Below are 26,474 nucleotides of genomic sequence, written 5' to 3' on the forward strand. Positions count from 1 at the left end.
TAAATTCTTATGCCCTAAACAATAATGATTCTGTTTCCAGTAGCAAGACAGGTTTGGACAGTAACGTGTTCTCTCAGAAATATGACTGACAGACAGGAGCAAATATATATGACCAAACTGGTGGCACTGAAGGTCAAACTGAAGGTCAGACACAGGCAACAATTGGTCAAGGGAGGAGTGAGTTTTGGTGGGTGAGTGAGGGAGCGTGAGGTGATGCTGCAGGAGGGAAGGGGGGAGAGAGATGCAGGATGGAAGGAAAGGGGGAGAGATGCAGGATGCAGGGGGGGATGGATGGGAAGGGGGAGATGCAGGATGGGAGGGAAGGGGGGAGAGAGATGCAGGACTGGAGGGAAGGGGGAGAGAGATGCAGGATGGGAGGGAAGGGGGGAGAGAGATGCAGGATGGGAGGGAAGTAATAATAATTACAATTTAGACAATATACGTGGCACACTTGTTTCTCACCTAACACCTAATTGTAAGAAACAAGGAACAAAATCGGCAGGAAATATAACTGCGTGCATCTGTATGGTGCAACAAGATTAATCCTGAACATTTACTATCAAGACAATCCATAACCACAGGAAATAGGACATCAACATGGACAAGTAGTCAAAGCGTTCCATAACGTGACCAACTACCATTGAGATCCGTTGTGGCCATATTTCAACAATCACATACTTTATATTAATTTGGGTGACTGAAACTTTAATTTACTTACGACGGCATTTCATTTAAGCCCTTATGGGATGAGTAAATCCCTCCAAATATATATTAGCACAGTGGAACAAAAATGGCAAGTGGAAAAACACACTAACGAAGCAGCTTGCCCCAAACAAGAATGGTGGAAGGTGGCAATTTACTGGATTCTGCAATACTTTAAGTACTTACAGCGGAAGACAGTGACAATAGGCTTCGCACAATGTACTCATTAGGAGAATTAAACTGGCTACATCCGGGATGACAGAGGTCGGGGGGAGAAGAAACTTGGGGGACAGATTAGGTGCTGTTGGCAGGCCCCACAATTAGTACAAGTACCACTTGATGCACTGCGCTAAACAACTTCTCAAACCACAGCCATCAAGTTTGGCTTGTTACATATGACATTAGACAGTCTTGTAATAATGGATCTGTCCCAATCCAGGGGTACTTGCAAACAGCATCATCTTATTAGGTAGAAGACTGTAAGAATATACATGATCTAATGGAAAAAATAGAACAGAACAGAACAGACAGAAATAGAAGGAATATCTGTGGCATAACATTGAACAAGGCTGTACAATCAGCACCTTGTGTGAAAGTATACAAATGCGAACAAACCCACTGTTTTGTCAGAAGTAATCCTGTAACTAAAGACACAACATCATGGAACCCTCCGACTACTGAACCCCCCGACTACCACACCCCTCCCAATAACTCGAGTATTATTATACACAAATTAATAGAGATAATAATATGGTAATAAACACAATAGCCAAGGGATGTTTTATATCTGTCAATAACTTGCCACAGGGCATTAGGGCATGCTTTTATCAACTTTATACAAGACTTTCTCCTAATTCATTGTAAGATTTGAATTATTTAGGACATTTTGATCCTAAAGACTAACCAATGTGAAATCTTGCCACTTTTAAATAATTTACATAAACAATGGAGGACAAAAGGCTTGTTATAACTGACTTCACTCTACTTGATTGACAGAAACAATGGACATGAAAACTATGGTGGAGAATGTGGCCTGGTGAGGACTGCTGTTTGTTGGGCTGACCGCACATGGTGACGACTGCAGGAAGCCATGGTTTGAGTGGAGCTGGTTGTGTCAGTGGCTGCCCCCCCATAATGCACATTGTACATACTATCACAGATCAAAACACGGCTGGGAAGTGGGGGGCGCCTGCCCGATCAGAGACTTGACGTTATCAAATACATGTTTACTATTAACATGGTCAAATATACACCGACACGCTGTCACAGTATAAAATCCAACAAGGTTTTTTCTAAGAAACTCCAACAGACACGTTCACAAACCTAACAAAATATTTTCAATTTGTACCAAAAAATGGTTTTCACGGATGTTTCGTACACAATCTTTTTACACAAATATTCATCAAGAGGATTCCCAGAGAATGAGGGTAATTCACAGCGTCACTTCTCTTCTTTGTCTTGAGTTTCAAACACACTGGAATCGGTAGCAACATTTGCTTCAATTTCAAACATCCTTGCGCGAACCGTCCAATCCAAGATTTGTGAAGTATTTATGCTTTCTGTCAGAAATGCTGGGTCATCTTGGAAGCAGAAGCAGTCACACAGGTGAATCCCATTATTAGCAGACAAATGGTGAAGTCCACATCCACACAGGGTGGCGGTGAGCAGACATCTAGAATGTTATCCTGTCACCCCTTCCTTTCACTTGCTTCCTCATATGAAGCTGAGCACTGGTTGAGTCCACGAGTGGAAAATAGGGGTGAAAGGAGACACTGTTGCACAATAGTTTATTTTAAGCAAAGCAAAAATTATCCCATGCTTCCAAAATTGAATGATGTAGGAACTTGTTTGGTTGTGAACATGTAACCCCCTCTTTGTTCTATCTGCTTGGAATCTGAAACAGAGTGAGTGAGTGAGAGTGAACATCTAAGCCAGCCAGTGCATATTCAAGTTTGGATCATACGAACCTGCTGTACTACAAGCAGTGACAACATAGAAAGCGCAAAGCCATGAATATAGTGCTAATGACAACATCGTCGGGACACGCGAGGACATGTTGTGAAGACACGTGGTTGGGACATGCGAGGACATGTTGTGAAGACACGTGGTTGGGACACGCGAGGACATGTTGTGAAGACACGTGGTTGGGACACGCGAGGACATGTTGTGAAGACACGTGGTTGGGACACACGAGGACATGTTGTGAAGACACGCGAGGACATGTTGTGAAGACACGTGGTTGGGACACGCGAGGACATGTTGTGAAGACACGCGAGGACATGTTGTGAAGACACGTGGTTGGGACACGCGAGGACATGTTGTGAAGACACGTGGTTGGGACACCGCGAGGACATGTTGTGAAGACACGCGTGGTTGGGACACGCGCGAGGACATGTTGTGAAGACACGTGGTTGGGACACGCGAGGACATGTTGTGAAGACACGTGGTTGGGACACGCGAGGACATGTTGTGAAGACACGTGGTTGCGACACGCGAGGACATGTTGTGAAGACACGCGAGGACATGTTGTGAAGACACGTGGTTGGGACACGCGAGGACATGTTGTGAAGACACGTGGTTGGGACACGCTGAGGACATGTTGTGAAGACACGTGGTTGGGACACACGAGGACATGTGAAGACACGTGGTTGGGACACGCGAGGACATGTTGTGAAGACACGTGGTTGGGACACGCGAGGACATGTTGTGAAGACACGTGGTTGGGACACGCGAGGACATGTTGTGAAGACACGTGGTTGGGACCTCGCGAGGACATGTTGTGAAGACACGTGGTTGGGACCCGCGAGGACATGTTGTGAAGACACGTGGTTGGGACACACGCGACACGAGGACATGTTGTGAAGACAACGTGGTTGGGACCTCGCGAGGGACATGTTGTGAAGACACGTGGTTGGGACCTGCGAGGACATGTTGTGAAGACACGTGGTTGGGACACGCGAGGACATGTTGTGAAGACACGTGGTTGGGACCACGCGAGGACATGTTGTGAAGACACATGGTTGGGACACGCGAGGACATGTTGTGAAGACACGTGGTTGGGACACAAAGTATAATTTGGTATAACCGTAGTTTGTCACACACATTGGTCCACAAATATTCAGCTTGTGGCCATGGCCAGAAATGTTTGCTATATCCATAAGTTCCTTATCATTGTTCTCCTTGAAGACGCAGTAAACTGTTTACCCAGCTATACTCTTCCTGGCATGTGTGGCAGTAATTTATACAGTTAATTAAATTTCACTACAAACAAAAAAGGCTATCAATTTTAATGATGAACGTAAACCCACTTTAAATACTGTCAAACACATAAGATCAGTCGAAAATACTTTTAAAAAGGCAGGCATAAAATAACAATGAATCATTGCCTTGAACTAAATAATACACGTAAATACATTATTCTAGTTTGTTAGAGAAATGTCCACTAAAAGTCAAACAGGTTTAAAACAGAGAAATATTAGCAACAAGCACAAACTGTTTACAGAACTGTCACATATTGACTGCAGTGTCCTGGTTTGGATACTGCTGGGGCTATTGATCCGATTACTAGTTTGACTGTTTGCTGTATTGGGTGAGAGCCATAAACTTCCTAAATACCTGCAGCTGCCTTTCTCTGGTCAGAAAGTTTGAAAACGTCATCCAATTCTTTTGTCTGTGGTGCAGTGAGGGCGCTCGTTAAAGCCATGTACCACGTGGGGTCTGTGGATTGAATGGCTGAAACACACACATGAATACACATATCACAAATATGGTAACAGACAGAAGAGATTCTGAAGTAAAAATATACAGGCAAAATTCCAGCTATATTGTTTAGAATATGCTCTTGTTCACCCAGCACTGACTGGGTACCCGGTAGGATGAGATTAACCTTAACTGTGACTGTTGACCCTCAGCTTGTTTTGTGTACTCCTCAGGGAGCAGAGAAAGTAAACCCCAGGCACACCAGTTTAGTGAATCAGTAATAATTATGTAAAAGCTGAAACTATTCACTCGGTGAACAGATTATCATTAGGGATGGCTATAGGGGCTGTTTTCACTATTGTAACAGCATTGAAATGGTACCCACACATTGCAATAGTAGGATTGTTATCAACAACTGCAATAGAACTGAGATATCAGTAAACATGATACTGACCAATGTAGTACAAATGAACAACTCAAGTCAAAAAGAACAAACACAAATCCAAGTTATCATGATACATGCTAACCAACAACTCTGGTAGGTTTGAAAATCACATAAAACATGAATAATTAATCAGTGCAACTCCTGGTATGTCATGCACACCATCAATGACACCAACGGCCTTGGAAAATTCCTATCAATCTCATACTCCAGAACTCAGTGCACTAAAATCCTCACAGGTGTAATACTTATATAGCACCCAAAGCAAGTTGACAACTCACACTGCAGAACATGTTTAAAGATGACATATTCATCAATTTGACAGCTATCCTCATCTATGGGAGTCTGGTAACTCTCGAGTGCCGTCTCCTCCGCACCATCATCTGTGAACTCTGCATCGCTGTCATCGTCCGTATCACCACGCTACAGAGGAAACACAAGCTACTTGTCAGAATACACCTGTCTCGATTTCTCAGAAAGTCACCTATATCAAGGTTTGTTAGCTATATGTATGGCTTGTCACCTGCACCAAGAACTGTCAGTTTTGTACCAAGGCATGTCAGCAGTATCAAAGATTATCAGATAGGACTTGATACAGCCATCACTGACCCGTACACCCTACACATCAGACCAACCAAATACTTACCGCTTTTTCTAATTTTTCTAAATACTGGTTTCCATCTTCATCAATCTCATCTTCATCACTTTCCAATACTTCTGTGGACATACAAACAAAGCTTTGTGAAATATAGTTCAGTCCACTCATCACTTTAGTCTATAACGTAAACTTTGGATCAGTTTCATAAGGTATCAAGGAGGGTTCCTTGGTTTGATCTCACTCCATCCAAGTTAAACCTACCCTGATCATCATCCCGGTACACCTACCCTGATCACCATCCCGGTACACCTACCCTGATCACCATCCCAGTACACCTTCCTGATCACCATCCCAGTACACCTACCCTGATCACCATCCCGGTACACCTACCCTGATCACCATCCCGGTACACCTACCCTGATCACCATCCCCGGTACACCCTACCTGATCACCATCCCGGTACCTGATCACCATCCCCCTGATCACCATCCGGTACACCTACCCTGATCACCATCCCAGTACACCTACCTGATCACCATCCCGGTACACCTTCCCTGATCACCATCCCAGTACACCTACCATCCTGATCACCATCCCTTCCTGATCACCACCATCCCGGTACACCTTACCTGATCACCATCCCGGTACACCTACCCTGATCACCATCCCGGTACACCTACCCTGATCACCATCCCAGTACACCTACCCTGATCACCATCCCAGTACACCTACCCTGATTACCATCCCAGTACACCTACCCTCATCACCATCCCAGTACACCTACCCTGATCACCATCCCAGTACACCTACCCTGATCACCATCCCAGTACACCTACCCTGATCACCATCCCAGTACACCTACCCTGATCACCATCCCGGTACACCACCTATCCCTGATCACCATCCCAGTACACCTACCCTGATCACCATCCCAGTACACACCTGATCACCATCCCCCTGATCACCATCCCGGTACACCTACCTGATCACCATCCTGTACACCTACCCATCCCAGTACACCTACCCTGATCACCATCCCAGTACACCTACCCTGATCACCATCCCAGTACACCTTCCTGATCACCATCCCAGTACACCTACCCTGATCACCATCCCAGTACACCTACCCTGATCACCATCCCAGTACACCTACCCTGATCACCATCCCAGTACACCTACCCTGATCCTCATCCTCTTCCTGGCCATTCTCGTCACCATCAGAGTCTTCTTCTTCCTTGGCTCGACCTGTCACAAACAGTGTGCAATCACTTGACTGGAATGACTAATGCCATTGTGTATTTCATGCAATGACTGAAGAATTTTTAAGTGGTTTCTTTGTAATCTTAACGAACTGTAAATAATCAAGTCTGGGGGAAGCAAGCTTGTGACTGCTGTATCTATCATCTATGTCCACAAGACACTAACTTGTATATAATCTGCAATGGAGGCCTACTTGTATAGAATCTGCAATGGAGACCTACTTGTATATAATCTGCAATGGAGGCCTACTTGTATATAATCAGCAAAGGAGACCTACTTGCATATGCTCGTTTTAATCCCTGGAACAGGAGCAGTGCTGCAGGTATGATCTGGGGTGCGACAGCTGTAATTTCTGCTGGGCGATTGTTTGGCATATTTAAAACTGAACATAGACCAAGCACACATATCTTTCGGTCGTGCAGCCTGAAACAGAAAGATTATATTCAATGCTATGATTATGCTTACAACTAGGAATGTCACGATACATGATACATAAGTTTCATGAATCGATACGTATCACGATACCCATGTCACGATTTGATACGTATCATGATAGCTATTTTCAAAGCATTATTGTGTAAATATAGTTACATTTTGAACATTAATACTTCATATTTTATAATTGTCCATGAAAAGCTCAACATTTATCATTCTCAGATATTAAAAAGTTCTAATTTCCCATCTTTGTGCATGAAAAATAATCATTTATAACTCTCATAACATCAAAAAACACGATATCATTGCAAAATTCAAACGATACATAAACATTTTTAAACCGATACTTTCAAAACTAAATATCGATACAGTTTTGAATGTATTGATAATTGTAACATCTTAGAAAAAGTATCGATGTATCGTGGCATCCCTACTTACAACCCACTGTAATATCGTTGGTTGCCATGTGCCCTCATGATATGGTTGCCCTCTGTCCTCCCTAACATGGATGCCCCGAACCCTCCGTAATATGGTTGCCCTGAAGCCTCTTAATATGGTTGCCCTGAGCCCTTCGTTATATGGTTGCCCAAATACCTAATACAGTTGCCCTGAGCCCTCCATAATATGGTTCCCCTGAACCGTCCTAATATGGTTGCCATGAAACCTCCTAATATGGTTGCCCTGAGACCACTATAATATATTTACCCTGAGCCCTACAAAATATGGTTGCCCTGAGACCTCTGTAATATGGTTGCCCTGAACCCTCCTGATATGGTTGCCCTGAAACCTCCTGATATGGTTACCCTGAACCCTCCGTAATATTGAAGTGTTAGTCTCAGTACTCAGTGATGTGGTTACCCAATTACGTAGAGTAACAAGGAAAACCGATTTATAAAAATGGACATGAACCCCAACATAGATGATCCTTACCCCAGGAAGCAGTCTGCGTCGTGAAGCCACTGCTTGAGGAACTGTGCGAGTATTGATCCCTGCATGTTGGGGATCTGGATTTTATGTAACATCTCGAACAACAGGGGAGTGTTATAATACAGTGCGGATATGACTACTTGTAAACACATTGTCCTCAACTCCGATGTCTGGACTTCCCGTGTCAACCTCTGTAAAACCAGTTCCACAAATGACGGCACTACCTGCAGCACGGAAACATCGGTCAGCAACTACACATCAAACATCACCTGTAACATTATTACCTGCAAATGAAGTCAACACAAGCTCCTTCACATATTGTTTCATTGTTTCACAAGTAGCTCTTACTCTATAACTGAAGAAGTTTAGCTCTTACTATATAACTGAAGAAGTCTAGCTCTTACTCTATAACTGAAGAAGTCTAGCTCTTACTCTATAACTGAAGAAGTCTAGCTCTTACTATATAACTAAAGAAGTCTTCCTTTGTTTGTGTACTTACAGATATTTTCCAACATGGTGGTATAAATACTACATGGCTTCACAGAATAAACACACCTATTTAAATAATTGTCTTTCATTTTTGTTAAACATCGCAGTGAGCAATATTCCAGCTACAGGAGAGCATTCTGTAAATACTCATGTCTGGACCAGACAGTCTGGTGACTGATATTATGGGAATGCTCCATGCCGTCAGGGTACCATGACATCACCTAAGTCACCAGTTTCACCAAGGCTTCGGTGGCTGGCCAAACCAGTTCCCATCTGTATCTGACCAGAATATTCCCTGTTCTTGGTGAAAACATGTAAAAATCCTTCATAAGAGTTGGTAAAATCAATCAACATTCTACCAGCTGACTGGAGTGAGGTTGAGGGTTTGTGTTGGGTCGGGAAGATGTGGACAGGCTACTTACATGGTCTACTTTTCCTGGACACTGAAGAATAATGACCTCAAGCAGCTTGGCTGCGTGACACTCAGGGTCCTCACCTACATCCCCCGTCAACACCTGCAACACAATACATCGTTGGTATACGCAACATGGTCGTACCTTCTGCTAGATCTCTTGGTAAGATTACAGAATACCGGATACCTTCCTAACCCTAGGGTTAGGGTAAGGTTTAGGGTTAGGGCAAGGTTAATGGTAAGGTTTAGGGTTCGGGTTAGGGTAAGGTTTGGGGTTAGGGTAAGGTTTAGGGTTAGGGTTAGGGTAAGGTTTAGGGTTAGGGTTAAGGGCAAGGTTTAGGGGTTAGGGTAAGGTTTGGGGTTAGGGTAAGGTTTAGGGTTAGGGTTAGGAGTAAGGTTTAGGTTTAGGGTTAGGGTTTGGGGTTAGGGCAAGGTTCAATGGTAAGGTTTAGGGTTAGGGTTAGGGCAAGGTTAGGGGGGGTTAGGGTAAGGTTTAGGTAAGGTTAGGGTTAGGGTTAGGGTAGAGGCAAGGTCAGGTTTAGGGTTAGGGCAAGGTTTAGGGTTAAGGGTTAGGGTTAGGGTTAGGGTTTGGGGTTAGGGTTAAGGTCAATGGTAAGGTTTAGGGTAAGGTTTAGAGGCAAGGTTTGGAGTTAAGGTAAGGTTTAGGGTTCGGGTTAGGGTAAGGTTTGGGGTTAGGGTTAGGGTGACGTGACATAAAACAATATGGTTGGTATGTATCCGGTATTCTGTAAGTGTACCGATCTCTTTACACACTTACATAAAATGTTAACATTCTTACACATTATCCCCATTCTTCTTACACTCACTGAATATTTACTTGAACAAGCTTTTACAACAAAGACTCCATTTCTAGATCCCTGGCAAACATTTTTACAAATACTGATACAAAAATACAGTCAGAAGAATCAACAATGGAGTGCTAGGTATGTTTTCTAAACTTAGTTCCAACAGGGTGCTATAGCATGAGGATAGGACATTGTGATCATAGATACTGACTGTTTTACACATTTCGTAAATGATCTGTAGATACGAGGGGTTGGCTAGGAAGGCTGTGGTATCCACGGTGATGTAGTTGTGCAGGGCTGGCATCATGTCTGGAATCAAACACAGTACGGAGTAGAAGAAGATCAAAAGAAAATATCTCAGAAATTAACCAAAGTCTCAAACTTGACAAAAGTACTGACAACTCACGCATGTAATAGGAAACAGTCATTGAGTACTGAAGACGTTTTCTATCATTGAATAAAGACTAAAGATTCAGATCTCTTCTGATATCCCAAAGCACAGGGTCGTGAAACCCGTTCCCTTGCGGAAGGGAGTTGGGTTTAATGCTACTTAGAACAGAATTCAAGTTACATTTAAACAGGTCAGCTTGATATGGGAGGAAATGAAGTGAAGACTGTCTCGTACATTTACCAACCCCGACAAACTGGGGAGGTGTTGACAGACCCAGAAACCATCTGTTCAAACCAGGATTGAACCCAAGGAACGTTCATTATTTATGGGGAAGAGGGGGAGGGGAGGGAAGAAAGAGAGGGTGATCATATTTTTATTTTATTTTTTAGAGGGGAGAGGGAGGAATTCCCCACCCATTTTTTCTGGCGAGCTGGGGGAGGGCACTTAGTTTGTACATAATTTTTTTTAAATTGTAAATTTTTTTTGGGGGTGGGGGTGGCAGGGCAGCATTCACATTGTACATGCTTCTCCATAAAAATCATCATCATCACCACCACCACCACCCCCAGCCATAAATTATGAACAGTCCCTAAGGTCATAGGTTCTGGCTCTGGACAAAGTTGCTTCTGGTCTACCAAAGCCCTGTTTCCCTGTGAGGTGAAGCGTGGTGGTGGAGTGTGGAGGTACCTGTGAAGTAGTCGATGCCGTCCTTCTGGAACATCTGGTAGATCATGCCGAACACCTCCCACATGTGGTGTGACACCTGGGTGCTGGTCAGGCTGTAGATCAGGGATAACACCTCCTCATAGAAATCTGGAGACAGATCAACATAAACACATTCCAATGTCATCAAACTACAAACTATAAAATCATTGTCATAAACTTATCCATAAAAGCCACATCATTTACATTAATTTGAGGTGACAAAATTAAGTCTAAATAAGCATTCAAACAGAAATGCTGCTCAAATCAAATTTATAGATTTACTAACCAAATCAGTGGTTTAAAGCATACAGAAGCACCAAATTCTGACTTATTCCTATTGTGGGTCCCATATGACAATGCATAAAGTTTCTCTATATAGAAACATTGAGGATATTACTTCAGAACACAAACAAAACTCGGTAAAAAGCAAATATCTTACCCATAATGTTTTGCTGTAAAATTATTCCTATAACATTGAGAACTATTCCTTCTAGCTGGGTTATAATCTGGAAAGAAAAAGAAGAAATTCAGTCACTTCATCCCACATTCATAGAAGCAATACAAGGGAAACAACTCTTGATAAGAAGGTCCCACCAAAAATACCTGGAATTTGCAATGAATAATTAGGTTTTCAAAGAAGATGGTCCTGTGTCCAGTGTACATGTTGCACATAGGCAGAGTGACACACTATTGGTAGCTGTAAGTATGTATGTGTATGGGTGACCATTTCAGGCAAACTCCATTTAGGTCTCGACTCAAAAAGCTTTTTGGTGCAGACTGTTCACCTAGACAATGAAACACGACAATATTCCAACCATATGATGTTAATCTGTGAATACTGAGTCAGACAATCCAGCGATCACTTGACCACCTAATCACATCTGGTCACCTACACAAACACAGCACTGACCACCCTGAAGAAGCCTAGGGGAGATATAGTCGGTGTCCAACAAAAGAATCCAGAACTGACCTCTTTCTGCTCCTCCATGACATTGAGAATTGTTTCCATGGTGTTGAGGATTCCTAGAGCTGTAATGGCCTTCTCTTCAGACCCGTCTACATCTGTGTCTAAGACCTGAGCAAATGTCTGTGCCTGGAACAAGAGAAACGATGACATTGGAAAACACTTCAACATTCAATGTTTGGCCCTAATAAAAGGCACACACACAGAGTGCATGCTATTTAAAGTCAGTCAGCATTATTCAAACCACAACAATAAATCAATGAAAGCTTGCAATAATACCAGTCTGGACAAAGCAATCATTGCCACGGTGTCAGTCCAGCCATGATCTGTAGATCCAGAGCCGGAGACACTTCTCTGCTGCAGTCATACTGCAGCAAGTATGGGCTACAGCAGGGATACAAACGCCCCAATCCATCAAGTGTACTTAATTATTGAAGCCATGCACATCTTTAAATTACTGAAGTTCGTGTACACAGCAACAAGGCAAATCTATACATATTCATTGCCTCTTATCAAAAGCTTAAAGACTTCTCACAGTTTATTTTAATTTCAACTTTCAAAAGGCAATGGCCCACTTACAAGATGACTCATCATCTCAACTGCAATGGGGATGACGTCATCGGTGTAGGTGCAGACAAGTCGCTGCATCACGCCAGTCAGGTCATCGTTCTCGGTCTCGCGGATCACCTTCAGCAACTCTGTGAAATCAAACACTGATATACAATCTACTATAGCTTTAGATTTACTGGTGTCTTGAAGTAACCAACATACTGTGTCACCACAGCGATCAAACTCCCACCCTTTATTACCATTACAACCAAACATCCACATATTGTCGCCATTGCAAAAATACTAATACATACTGTTTCCGTGGCAACCAAACACCGACATACTGTCACCAAACACCTTGAAGAACCAGCAACACAAGCACCAGCAATACTGACTGACACAAGCAGTGTCTGATTGGGTTCAGTGTAGGCTACCCACAGCCCCTAGAGCAATACTGACAGAGATTGTATGACTTGTAGGGCTGAAGGATGATCGGGACACTGACTTACCTAAAATCACAGGCTTGACAAACGGGCGGATATAATTCTTGGCTGAAATGAAAAAACAACTCAGTGTAAGACACATGAAACTATAATGCTAGAAATACTTTATAAGAAGATTCAGTAAGGAAATAATTGGCCATGTACTGCAAAGTGAAGGAAGTCCAATCATATACCATTACGGGCATGTTTACTGTTAATGTCAAACACATCACAATTAATGACCTGTAACTAATGAAATCAGGATGAAATCATCAGGGTACGATGACACCATCAATTAAGTCCCTGAGCCAAGTGACCAACCAATGCATCATTTGATTGGTTTAGTGTAACACTGACTGACTGAGTTTGGTTTTACGCCAACGCTTTGACCACTAGGCTACCCCACCGCCCGTTTAGTGTAACAATTCAAAGCCCGAATCCATGCCAGGCTTTAGCAATGTTGTCACAGTACTAAACCTCCCCACCTGTAGAAGTTCAGTGTGACGAGGCCCCGACTCAAACAGCTGAGTCAGCAGTACTCACCTTTCTCTTGCTCTGTGATGATCATCTGGAGGGCGATGGCAGCCTCCACTCTGACAGGTAGATCCTTGTCGTTACACAGACACGTCTTGATCATCTCGGCAGCCTGCATCAGGTTCTGCTCATTGCGGAACTTCAGCTCACAGAAGTAACGGATCACCCAGCATGCCTTGGGGGAGAAGATACACAATGTCAAACACATCCAAAGGGAGACTACTCTTCCATATGATCTCTGATTTGAGACAAGTTGTAACTCAGAAATAACATATTGTTATCTTCAGTGTTCAATATTACAATGGAACTTTGAGGCTTGCCCTTGTGTTATAGGTTCCCCTGAATCTTTATCCGCTAACATTTGGTCAAGGATCTGTTATTTTATATGCTATATCTCGTCCAGCCCTCACACACTGTACCTGTACAGTACAAGGATTGAAAAATAGGGTAAAAAGAATAATTCGTTCCCGTGTGAATATTCATTATTCTACTCTCGATACATTAAAACATACACTTGACATATGAGAATCAGTTCTAAGTATTTTGGAAAGATTAAAATATATGTATCAAAAATGGAAGATTACATACCCTACCTGGTCTTAGTCTATTAGTGATTATGCCATCACACATGTATTGTAATGTCACTGTTGGCAGATTGCTATGTGCAATCAAAGGCAAGTAATGGTAAACTCACCCTTGCTCTCAGGTAGCCAAACTGACTTGTGAATTCGGGGAAAGACATGGTTTGTCAGCATCAACTCTGCCTGGTCCTTGTAGATTTTCCTCTGTAACAACAGTGAAGACATTTTCTCAGTCATGGAAGGGAGGTAACTCATGGGAGACTGTTGATTTTACAGATACAAACAGAGTTCTCATTGCAGCTCAAGCCATAGAGGTGTATGTGCATTGGGAGGTGTATGTGCATTGGGGGTGTGTGTTGGGGGTGGTGTGTGTGTTTAAACGCTGTAATTGGCAACGAACCAGACAGTCCAGTCATCTACATGAGCATCAATGATAGCCTTTAAGTCACACAGCCTGACCATTTGTTCCATGTATTACAAATGACCTGCATTAACTGCCAGAGAGCTAATTCTGCCATCAAATTCATACATCCAATTACCAAGAGCCAGTTTCCAAAGAGTCGCACTCAAACATACAGAATTACACACTTTAATGAAAAATACATCAAGAATTCTTCTCCTACGTAACATTTATCTAAAAGTGTTAATATTTTTATATGAAAAAATATGATGGTAATATTCTATTTATAATCCAAGTTCAATACTTCTATTTTTTCAGTTTGTAAACGGACCGCCTCCGTGGTGTAGCGGTTAGAGCGTCCGCCCAGAGAGCGGAAGGTCGCGGGTTCGATCCCCGACCGTGTCATACCAAAAGACGTTAAAATATGGTACTTGTCGGTCCCTGCCTGGCGCTCAGTATTAATGGGTACAACAAGGACTGGTCGGCTCGGAGTCAGTATAATGTGTGAATCGGATATTCATGCTTCACTGCGGCATGGTATCTCAGTGGGCTAGCACTATCAAACCAGCTCAAGTCTGGGCTAGTACAAGCAGCCGCACATAACACACACACACGTCGTCATGTGAGCGAAATATTCTCAAGCACAACGTAAAACCCAATTTCACCTCACCTCAGTTTGTAAACAGTAATGACCAGTGTTATATACCATACTGCAATATCGGGAGATCGGTGATGTTGTGTGATTGTGGTGCCATGGTTACACATATCAAGGAAAGCATTATCTCCTGTATCACTTGATTTCAACAAAGCTTTATCTCTGGTGGTAGCCACTTCTCAATGATGGGTTTTCTACAACAATTCTGGCTTTATGATAATCCCAAATTAGGCCACTCTCTGTCCACCCACCTTGAGAAGCACCTCAGCCACTGCCCCCACCATATGCAGGGCCCCGTCCTTCTGGCGTGGGTCAACGTTGGGCTGGGTCAAGATGGACATACAGAATCCCATGGCTTTGTTCAACACCTCTTTCCTTTTGGCGGCCGAGGAGTAGAAAACTATCTGGGCAGCCATCACCGGGGACAGGAAATCTTCAAACACATCTGCAAAAATCAAATAATTTAATAAATTTGAAGCAATTGCAATCAAGCTGCTGAACTTCAGAGAAACAGTAACCATTGGCAATAGAATGTGTCCTGGATGTAGTTATTAGCCTAAGTCCAACAACAAGTTATATCAATAAAGGGCCTTAACTTTGACATAAACAGGTCATGCGTAAACCAAGCAACAAACCAGATACAGATTCTCCATGTGTGTCAATACAATGACAGCTCCAATCATGCTTCAGGAAGGGAGACAACTCACCATACTTGACCCGGATGTATTCATGTGGGTCAGTGTTCCACAGCTCATCATCCTCGTCACTGTGACACATAAGTGGGAATATTACATCCTGCATCAGCGTCTGAAACACACAAGATTCCCCCTCCTCATCAGCTGAACTGACACTGCACCGACACTAAAGTAGAGCTCCAACCGTGGCCCCACTACACAAAGTGATTTCCGCTATTTGACAATTGTAGGCCTATGTTGAAGTATAGAAGTTACAATCACGACACTAAGGTAGAGCTCCAACCGTGGCCCCACTGCACAAAGTGATCTCCGCTATTTGACAATTGTAGGCCTATGTTGAAGGATAGAAGTTATGATCACAGTGTTAAGATAGTTGTGTGCAATGAGTCCCAGGTACTGAATCTACAGGTACAGACCCTGGGACACGAAGATGGAGCTCCAACCATGCACTGTACTGAACGTTAGTCTCCAGTATAACAATGCTTCAATAGGGATGCCATTTCACTACAAGAACACAAAGTATGAAATTCAACATGCCATGGTTGCGGTCTGTTTTATGTGTTTAGCTCCAAGTTTGGAGATCGGTACATGGCCCATAGTCTCCATAACCTAGCAAGCCTCCATGGTGTAATGTGTTCTGTTATTAAATTCAGGACTACTTTCTCTCACCTGCATGTGTTGCTTGATGTACTTCCATGAAAAGGCGTGACTGATTCTGCAACAGAAAAAATACAGTTAAGAACTAAACTTAAAGTTAAACACAATCGTAGTCCATCATACTACTTCATTGCCTTCATTGACAGTCAGAACACTTTGTCAAGGACAATACATGACAATCAGAACACTTTGTCAAAGGACAATACATGACAGTCAGAACACTTTGTCAAGGACAATACATGACAGTCAGAACACTTTGTCAAGGACAATACATCACAGTCAGAACACTTTGTCAAGGACAATACATGACAGTCAGAACACTTTGTCAAGGACAATACATTGTCAGAACACTTTGTCAAGGACAATACATGACAGTCAGAACACTTTGTCAAGGACAATACATGACAGTCAGAACACTTTGTCAAGGACAATACATGACAGTCAGAACACTTTGTCAAGGACAATCAAACACTATAACAGTCAGAACACTTTGTCAAGGACACATGACAGTCAGAACACTTTGTCACTTTGTCAAGGACAATACATGACACTTTGTCAGAACACTTTGTCAGAAAGGGCAATACATGACAGTCAGAACACTTTGTCAAGGACAATACAGTCAGAACACTTTGTCAAGGACAATACATGACAGTCAGAACACTTTGTCAAGGACAATACATGACAGTCAGAACACTTTGTCAAGGACAATACATGATGGTCAGAACACTTTGTCAAGGACAATACATGACAGTCAGAACACTTTGTCAAGGACAATACATGATGGTCAGAACACTTTGTCAAGGACAATACATGACAGTCAGAACACTTTGTCAAGGACAATACATGACAGTCAGAACACTTTGTCAAGGACAATACATGATGGTCAGAACACTTTGTCAAGGACGTATCACACACACGATGCCAGTGATAACACATTACCATGGACAGGGATGGTTGGCGGGCAGACAGACTCACCCAAGATTGATGTAGTTGAGGGTCTGCTGGAGGACGCGGGGAGCGACGTAGATCTTCTGGCGGTACTGGTCCAACAACTTCAACAACACCTGCAGGATCCCAGCTGTAATACAACAAGTACAACCTCCTAGCTGCCAACATTCTCAAATTACAGTATATATTGTTACAACCTCCTAGCTGCCAACATTCTCAAATTACAGTATATATTGTTACAACCTCCTAGCTGCCAACATTCTCAAATTACAGTATATATTGTTACAACCTCCTAGCTGCCAACATTCTCAAATTACAGTATATATTGTTACAACCTCCTAGCTGCCAACATTCTCAAATTACAGTATATATTGTTACAACCTCCTAGCTGCCAACATTCTCAAATTACAGTATATATTGTTACAACCAGCTGATTATTTTGCTGCTTAAATTCTCCATGCAATTTACTTCGTACCAACTGAGAAGGAAGAGCATGTTCACAACAGAGTTCAACGAAATAATTCACATCTCTTTACCGTTAAACCAACATCGTCAATGAAGATTTATTCCTTAAAACTATTTTTCCATAGATTGGCTTATTAATTGTATTTCTTGGTTTTAATTGTATGTTTGCAATCATGCAAGTTTGAAGCTTGTTTCATGCCGTATACTGCAATAGGTTTAGTGTTAAGTTTCACGAATGCTTAGTTTCAAGGTGAGAAGTATCAGCAGATATCTCCAATCACATACACACCTGAAAAGCTCTTAAGGTACCATTCAGCAAACTGTTGGTATTCTCGTGTGACATTTCCAGGACTTCCATACCTGAAAACAGGAGTTACTGATTCAATCTTTCACCACATTAGGCAATATTCCTTTTGTCACACATGGACATTTGAAACCATCACCCCAGTGAGTGAGTGAGTGAGTATGGTTTTACGCCACTTTTAGCAATATTGCAGCAATATCACAGCAGGGGACACCAGAAATGGGATTCACACATTGTACCCATGAGGGGAATCAAAATCGGGTCATCAGTGTGACGAGCAAACACTTTAACCACTAGGCTACCCCCGCCCCTGTTACCCTAATGACAAGCATCTACTAGGATGTTGTGACGAGTGGGGTCACAGAAAACATTTTAACATCAATACAGGCCAGGAAGACAATAAATGATGATCTTAACTGCAGTGTGCAACTCAAAACTGCCACAAGACAGCAACTGACCAATCAGAGAGCCAGATTCTTTAACAAGTAACACAATGATACCCTACCTCTCAAATATTCGAGCCAGTATATGAACTGCCCACTTCTTTACTTTCCACCAGGCCAGCTCTGGGCGGTCATCCTCATCTATCTGGTTGGTCTCCTGCAAGTAGACACCATGTGTCAGTGGTATTCCCCTTTGTCATACCTTGATGACACTTATCTTGCACTATCATGACAGAGATGACATGTGAACCTACAGCACTGACATGGTGAACAAGTCAGGAACAGTGATATGTCAATCCTTGTCCTGGGAACCAACACCATGCATGACAATCCATGTCCTGGGAACCAACACCATGCATGACAATCCATGTCCTGGGAACCAACACCATGCATGACAATCCATGTCCTGGGAACCAACACCATGCATGACAATCCATGTCCTGGGAACCAACACCATGCATGACAATCCATGTCCTGGGAACCAACACCATGCATGACAATCCATGTCCTGGGAACCAACACCATGCATGACAATCCATGTCCTGGGAACCAACACCATGCATGACAATCCATGTCCTGGGAACCAACACCATGCATGACAATCCATGTCCTGGGAACCAACACCATGCATGACAATCCATGTCCTGGGAACCAACACCATGCATGACAATCCATGTCCTGGGAACCAACACCATGCATGACAATCCATGTCCTGGGAACCAACACCATGCATGACAATCCATGTCCTGGGAACCAACACCATGCATGACAATCCATGTCCTGGGAACCAACACCATGCATGACAATCCATGTCCTGGGAAACAACACCATGCATGACAATCCATGTCCTGGGAACCAACACCATGCATGACAATCCATGTCCTGGGAACCAACACCATGCATGACAATCCATGTCCTGGGAACCAACACCATGCATGACAATCCATGTCCTGGGAACCAACACCATGCATGACAATCCATGTCCTGGGAACCAACACCATGCATGACAATCCATGTCCTGGGAACCAACACCATGCATGACAATCCATGTCCTGGGAACCAACACCATGCATGACAATCCATGTCCTGGGAACCAACACCATGCATGACAATCCATGTCCTGGGAACCAACACCATGCATGACAATCCATGTCCTGGGAACCAACACCAAGCATGACAATCCATGTCCTGGGAACCAACACCAGGCATGACAATCCATGTCCTGGGAACCAACACAATGCATGACAATCCATGTCCTGGGAATGACAACACCTGTGAACCATGCATGCATGACAATCCATGTCCTGGGAAACAACACAAGGCATGACAATCCATGTCCCTGGGAACCAACACAATGCATGACAATCCATGTCCCATGAACAACACAACATGCATGACAATCCATGTCCCATGAATCAATACCATGCATGACAATCCATGTCCTGGGAACCAACACAATGCATGACAATCCATGTCCTGGGAACCAACACCATGCATGACAATCCATGTCCTGGGAACCAACACAATGCATGACAATCCATGTCCTGGGAAACAACACCATGCATGACAATCCATGTCCTGGGAAACAACACAATGCATGACAACCCATGTCCTGTGAACCAAAATGGTGCACCAAGAAAACACTAGGACTTGTTACAGGCACATCACCTACCTGGGGCACTTGTCTGTCAACGATCTGCCTGAGCACTTCCATCCACTGTGTAAAAACCTCCTTGGGTACAGTTGCTTGGGGCAGGAAGTTCTGTAGGTAGAAAACAAACCATGGTACAGTTCCATGAGAGATTCACTGGGCAATCCAGAACAGAGGATCAAGCCAAGCCAGCAGCTGTTCTTTGTCTGTCTTTAAGCTCTGTATCATATAGGATGATTTCTTTCTTTCAAAGACTTCAAAATAGTTTGCGTTTATGGAGGCCGTTACATAATCCTGGTAATAACCTGTGCATATACTGTGTAAACCCTCACAGCAACATAATGTAACACAAACAATGTCCATTCCCTTAGCAAACAGTACTTCAGGATAAGAATTAAGCAAAGAGATGAATAATGAATTCTCTTGAGGACTGACCTGTGTGAAAGCAAAGAAAATCTTGAGAATCTGCTTTTGGAGGAGGTTGGAGACTTCACTATTGTCCTGCAGCAGTGGCAGCGTCCTCTGATACACCAGCGGCAACATGTGCACCATCATCTCATCAAGCACCTTGAGCTCGTCAGCTCGCTTGTACCTGCAACCAGTAGCAGCTGAATACTTGCTTGTGACTGACTGACTGACTGACTGACTGACTGACTGACTGAGTTTTGGTTTGACAACGCTTTTAGCAATATTCCAGCAACATCATGGCAGGGGACACCAGAAATGGGCTTCACACATTGTACCCATGTGGGGATTCGAACCCGGGTCTTCGGCATGACAAACCAACGCTTTAACCACTAGGCTACCCCACCACCCACTAATTGCTTGTGACCAACATGAGATTATGCTGTTCAGAACAAAGCTAAGTGAGACACATACTCAGGTGGGAACTGGATTCTTAGGATCATGGGTTTCTGGAATCAGTCTGCACAATAACACAAACATTGGGAGCTGGGAACCTATGATATACACGAGAGGCCTATCTAAGGGTCAAGTATGGGTATTCCGCCATAAGGGAGAGAAGGATGAGGCACCACAGAATAATTGCAGAGTTACTTACTCATATACTTTGACCAGCTGATAGAGGGACATGAGCGCTCCCATCAGAGTCTTGGGGTCTTCAGTCTGGATGTACACAGCGATCTTCTCTGCCAGGTTCGGCCAGCGTCCTGGCCAGTCACTCTTAGCCATGTGACTGATGCACACACACAACTGGACCCTGGAAACATGGCCAACAGTCCATGGATATCTTGCTGACTCACAAGGCCACAACATCTTACATTACTGCTTTTCAGATTTCTCTCGAGGAAAAATACATGTTAGGCATTATAACCAGCACCTACATTAGATTGTTTTATTCATTATCTTGTTTCAACCATGATGATCCTATCCTTGAGTAATGATCATCGGAAATTCATATTGCATCTGTCCTTAGTTCAAGCGATGCCTCTAAATGCCCATTTTCATGCCTAGGACCAACGAAACATTAGTCTCCATAACATCTTAAGAAAGGCCAAGCTTCACTGTTGCAACCTTTTGTGATCAAGACATACAGTTGACATGTTATTCATGTATTTCTGCGATCATTTCAGTTCTAGGTGAAACAATAGCAACACTACTCACTGATATTTGGTGACAAAATTCAAGCACAAGGAAAAGTATTGCCACGTAAATTGAATACACAATGCCACTGACCACTTTCAAAATGACATAATGTATTCAAAGCTTTCAGCCATGGGGGCCAAGCCAACTTGTCTGGGGTACATAAAGTATGTCATCTGGACTACCAGTTGTCCGACTTCCATTCTTGTGGAAGCTGCAGTGACTGAGTAGGGCACATCGCTGGTGATGAGGTGTGAGAGTGTGTGGTCGAATCCAACATGGGACTCAATCCAACAAGTACTAGAATCTGTAGAAAGTATAATCCCAAATATGACATGATACATAATCTAGCCACCAGAGCACCCTTCTCACCTGACAGGTTCTGGGGCATGGATGATGGCTTCTATAAGGTTCTCACGAATCGCCTGTCTGTCTTGCTCGTGGATGTTAAATGGGACGGCATCCCCAGGGTTCTCTGCCTCTCTCTCTATCCAGAACTGGGTGATGATGTTCTTGAGGTATATCACACCTGTAAGGCAGGTAAAATATTCAGGTAAATCTAACTCTACGCAGGTGAAACTTTCAAGTGAATGACACCTGTAAAACACACCTGTATGCAGGTGTATGTTGATAGAACTTTCAGGATAAAAGATTTCAAGAATAAGACGTGTACTTCTGATGAGGCTGTAGTCTCAAGCAATTCATTCTGAATATACATCATGGTGTCTGCATACGCATGTCAGTTTAGACACAGTATTTGTGGCCAGTATTTGGCTCCTGTTTACAGGAGATGTCGGAAATAGGATTTTAAAGATTCCCCATTGATTTTAACTACTGTTATGGCTTGACTGTTGTGGCTTGAGTGACTTGCACTTTAACCTACGATGAGAAATGATAAGTTTTATACTACAACATTTGTTGTTTTCTCAATTATTGCTTGAGTAAATGTAACACATGTCCCCAACCAATTAATAACAACTTTATCCAAAGCACAAATCATCAGTCAAGACTTTTCAATATCGGACATCCGAAAACATATGATCTGACAATATATTGTTAAAGAAATTTGTATCTAAGAATATGTAATTTTTTAAGTAAAATTGATATTTTATACTTATCCTGACTCATGATCTTTTGCTTATCTCCTTCTTGGAATCTTAGTGGAACTCTTGAATCCCTTGTAGTTCCCTAAAGCGGACGTAAAAGTTCTCTCACCCATGAGTTGCCTCCCTTTTCCCGCGCAAACAGTCATGTGACATGCCATGCTTGCCACTCTCTCCTGAATAAGCCCACGCACCTGGGTTTTGCTGGGAAACCTGAAGTGTCTTCTGCGGGGAGGATGGGAGGGCTTGACCTCATGAGTGAGGATAAGTATAAAATATCAGTTTTACTTTAAAAATTACATATTTTGCCTTATCCTGACTCATGATCTTTTGCTTATAGAATCCGACTGATTGGTGGTGGGTCAAGCCACTTCGTGGATTCATCAGCTGTCCTTAGATACGTCCTGTAATCCCCCCCTCAATGGGAAACTGCATAATGGCACTTCCTAGATCCTATTCTTCCAACTTCCGTTGTCAACTCGGGGGAACCACAATCTTGTCTTACTTCTCTCTCAGACAAATGAATCTTCTAGATTCATGCGGATTTAGATATACTAGTATCTTCTTTTTACTAGTTATCTATAACAACCCATAGATTATGATAAGATCGTTATCATAAATGAGTTGTGAACCCTTAATGTACAAGTAAGATCATTACCCGTAGAGAGTCTTAATCACTCATGCTAGTCTAGTCTAGACTGTGCGCATGGACTTTCAAACTAAAACTTCTTCGTAGTAAAAGTTATCAACAAGTCAAAGTGATAAAGGGTGAGATTTCCAACTCAGCGCCTTTGAGGGACCGTTAGTTATAGTGATACAACAAGTGGCCCAAACTGGTGAATGCCGGAGACGTTGTCAGAGGTGATGTCTCTGAGGTAGAGGTTGCCAAACATTGTGTCCGACTTGGAGGTTCTAATCCTGCTGCTTTGTCGGCTCACATCCACAGTGATATTGTCGTCTTTGAGACTTCTACTGTCTCTGCTGACAAAGGGGATGAATAGGCGCATGAATTTTCTTCTCCTTGTTTAGCCTTTTGAAGATATATCTTCAGGGCTCCGACAGGACACAAGGATAAGTCCAGGGTGTCCTTTGTTCCGAGGATCGTAGATAGCGCTGGGACGTGGAACTGTCTGTCCGATTGGCCAAGTAACTGATTCTTTGCAGTGAAGTCCTGTCTAAGTCCTAGATGTACTGCAGCACAGTTTCCCATGTCGTCCAAAGTCTAGAGCATATATCTCTGACATCCGAGCTGCCGTGGCTAAGGCGAGGAGGAACAGAGTTTTCTGTATGAGTGGCTCGAAGATAGTCTACTCTAGTGGTTCGTAGACATCACTCGTAAGATGTTGTAAAACCACGTTCAGATCCCAAACTGGTGCTCTGAATTTCTTCTGCTGGTCTTCCAGCTTGGTCAACATATCTCTCTCTACGTGCTTTGTTCCACAAAGATTCAGGGAGGCAATTGTTATACCCCATCTGAAGTAGTCCTGTGTCGAATCTGCCTTTTGTCTCCAATGTACTAGAAAAGGTTGTTCTGAGACAACTGTTGGCGCATCTCAGTACAGCAGGGCTTCAGGAAATACATCAATCCGCTTATAGGCAGTATCATAGCACCAAAACGGCCGTGACTTAGTGTTGTCAACAACCTACTACTAAAGGCTGATGAAAGGCAAGTCTCTCCGATGGCTCTATTGGATTAAAACGGATGGAAATAACATGGCATTCGAGGTACAGTTTAAGCATGGTTTAAATCTCATGTCAGTGGACGTACACAGAGAGTTGAAATTGATTCCATCCAGTCCAACCCCAGTTCCCTCACGTATGGAGTTCCACAGGGCTCTGTCCTGGGGCCAGTGTTGTTTACTCTATATGTACAACCACTCTCAGATGTCATCTCTTCCCATGACTGTGAATTCGAGAAATATGCAGACGACACCGAAATGTCCAAAAGTGGTCTTCCTCAGGATTTCGGTGCTGTCAAACATGACATCCAATCATGCATTGACGATGTTTTGGAATGGATGCTCAGCAATAAACTGAAATTAAACACCGACAAAACAGAACTTATGCCAGTTGGTGCACCCAACCGTCTAAAACTTATCAAGGATGAGTCAGCTGTTGTAGGAGGGAGTGATATTCCATTCCAACCTTGTGTGAAGTATCTGGGGGTGCACTTAGATCAATCACTAAAGTACTGTCAGAAATAGAAAAAAACTATTCTCTCATTTATCTCTACAATTTATGTAGTTGATATGTGAAAGTGTGAAATATCTGTTAAAGTAAGTTCGGCCTAACTACAGTCTCAGTGGTAGAGAGATAGGAAACGGAGAAAAAGGACTTTACTGAGGGGAAATTAGTGCAGAAATGAGAAATGAGAAATGACTTATTTGGAACAGACCATGGCTTTATGCAAATTAGTGTGCGACAATATTGTATTACAAAGGACACTTTTTAAATGCCCAATTTGAAATTAGACGTAGATTCATTATAAACGATAAATGTCAGTAGTTCAAACATAAACTGCAGCTGTCATCTGAGTTGATCTGCTTGTTGATACGACTAGATTACATTGTCTAGGCAGAATGCACTGCAAAGTCTCCGCTGATGCTAGGTTACACATGTAAATAGTCCCGGGGCTGAGGAAATTCCAAAGAGAAAACACCCTTCATTTCTGCAACAGGCAAGCAAGGGACGTAACTCTATCTTGACTTCGCCGTGACTCACAGAGACGACCACAAAATGGGTATCACCGCCATTTCTTTCTTCTTTCTCGATTTGCGCCAACTTGCTTCTATAAGACCATATCTCACTGAAGACTCAGTTTGCGCGGGAAAAGGGAGGCAACTCGTGGGTGAGAGGACTTTTACGTCCGCTTTAGGGAACTACAAGGGATTCAAGAGTTCCACTAACATTCGCATAGAAGGAGATCAGGCTTTACACATTGTATCAAGTGGAGAATCAATAATGTGTCTTCAGCGTGACGAGTGTAGCTTTAACCACTATACTACCCAACAAAATCCCTGTCTGGAGTTCCACATAATCTAGAGTGTGATGGTGATCTCACCTGCTTGTCTGACGGGCATGTCGATCTGCTCCATCATCACAACTTGCAGCAGCACCGGCCCAAACCCAATGATCTTGTGTACCTGCAATAGCCAAACATACATGAAGACAAGCAAACAAGGGCCAACAATAACCAGAGACTATAAAGTCAAAATAGCAACTGAGAAACTATACAGATAGGTTGAAAGACATGGGTTGTTTCGTTACAATACATTTCATATCAGCATTTGTTATCTGCCAATGTTATCATTCACATTGGGCATTAAAAGTTTTCTTTAAGTATTCACTATATCTACTCCCTCTGATCAAGTCTATTGGGTCTTTTTCAACCAATGAGTAAACCTTTTCTACACTGTACATGTTTATGTTGTTTCCAGTCATCTCACATCTGTACATGTGTTACCCTACGTTGTCACATGTCACAGAAGCTTAGCAGCAACATGCTTCTCAGTTACAATAAGTAAAGTTTAAGGCTATCTGTAGCATTAAACACTTTTTGCTTTGCCCATATTCAG

The 26,474-nt window shown here is 43.0% G+C and overlaps 1 protein-coding gene across 1 annotated transcript in view; it reads right to left on the minus strand.

Moving 5' to 3' along the window:
* Positions 1 to 2,022: 2,022 nt before the first annotated feature.
* Positions 2,023 to 26,474, minus strand: part of LOC124254087 (importin-7-like) — a 38,119-nt gene continuing 13,667 nt past the window's right edge. The window contains 28 exon segments of the mRNA XM_046687960.1: positions 2,023 to 2,596; positions 4,318 to 4,434; positions 5,125 to 5,266; positions 5,490 to 5,560; positions 6,621 to 6,686; positions 6,979 to 7,124; positions 8,067 to 8,287; positions 8,975 to 9,067; positions 9,982 to 10,079; positions 10,849 to 10,974; positions 11,306 to 11,372; positions 11,837 to 11,959; positions 12,410 to 12,528; positions 12,889 to 12,930; positions 13,405 to 13,570; positions 14,090 to 14,131; positions 14,133 to 14,180; positions 15,283 to 15,476; positions 15,739 to 15,838; positions 16,396 to 16,441; positions 17,359 to 17,461; positions 18,086 to 18,156; positions 18,606 to 18,700; positions 20,216 to 20,305; positions 20,630 to 20,786; positions 21,255 to 21,413; positions 22,169 to 22,325; positions 25,961 to 26,042. Of these exon segments, the coding sequence (XP_046543916.1) occupies positions 2,511 to 2,596; positions 4,318 to 4,434; positions 5,125 to 5,266; positions 5,490 to 5,560; positions 6,621 to 6,686; positions 6,979 to 7,124; positions 8,067 to 8,287; positions 8,975 to 9,067; positions 9,982 to 10,079; positions 10,849 to 10,974; positions 11,306 to 11,372; positions 11,837 to 11,959; positions 12,410 to 12,528; positions 12,889 to 12,930; positions 13,405 to 13,570; positions 14,090 to 14,131; positions 14,133 to 14,180; positions 15,283 to 15,476; positions 15,739 to 15,838; positions 16,396 to 16,441; positions 17,359 to 17,461; positions 18,086 to 18,156; positions 18,606 to 18,700; positions 20,216 to 20,305; positions 20,630 to 20,786; positions 21,255 to 21,413; positions 22,169 to 22,325; positions 25,961 to 26,042 (3,027 nt within the window). The 3' untranslated portion in view covers positions 2,023 to 2,510.

The sequence above is a fragment of the Haliotis rubra genome, unplaced genomic scaffold (genome assembly GCF_003918875.1).
Source record: "Haliotis rubra isolate DU_JTF1 unplaced genomic scaffold, ASM391887v1 Scf563, whole genome shotgun sequence".
Taxonomy (NCBI): Eukaryota; Metazoa; Mollusca; class Gastropoda; order Lepetellida; family Haliotidae; genus Haliotis; species Haliotis rubra.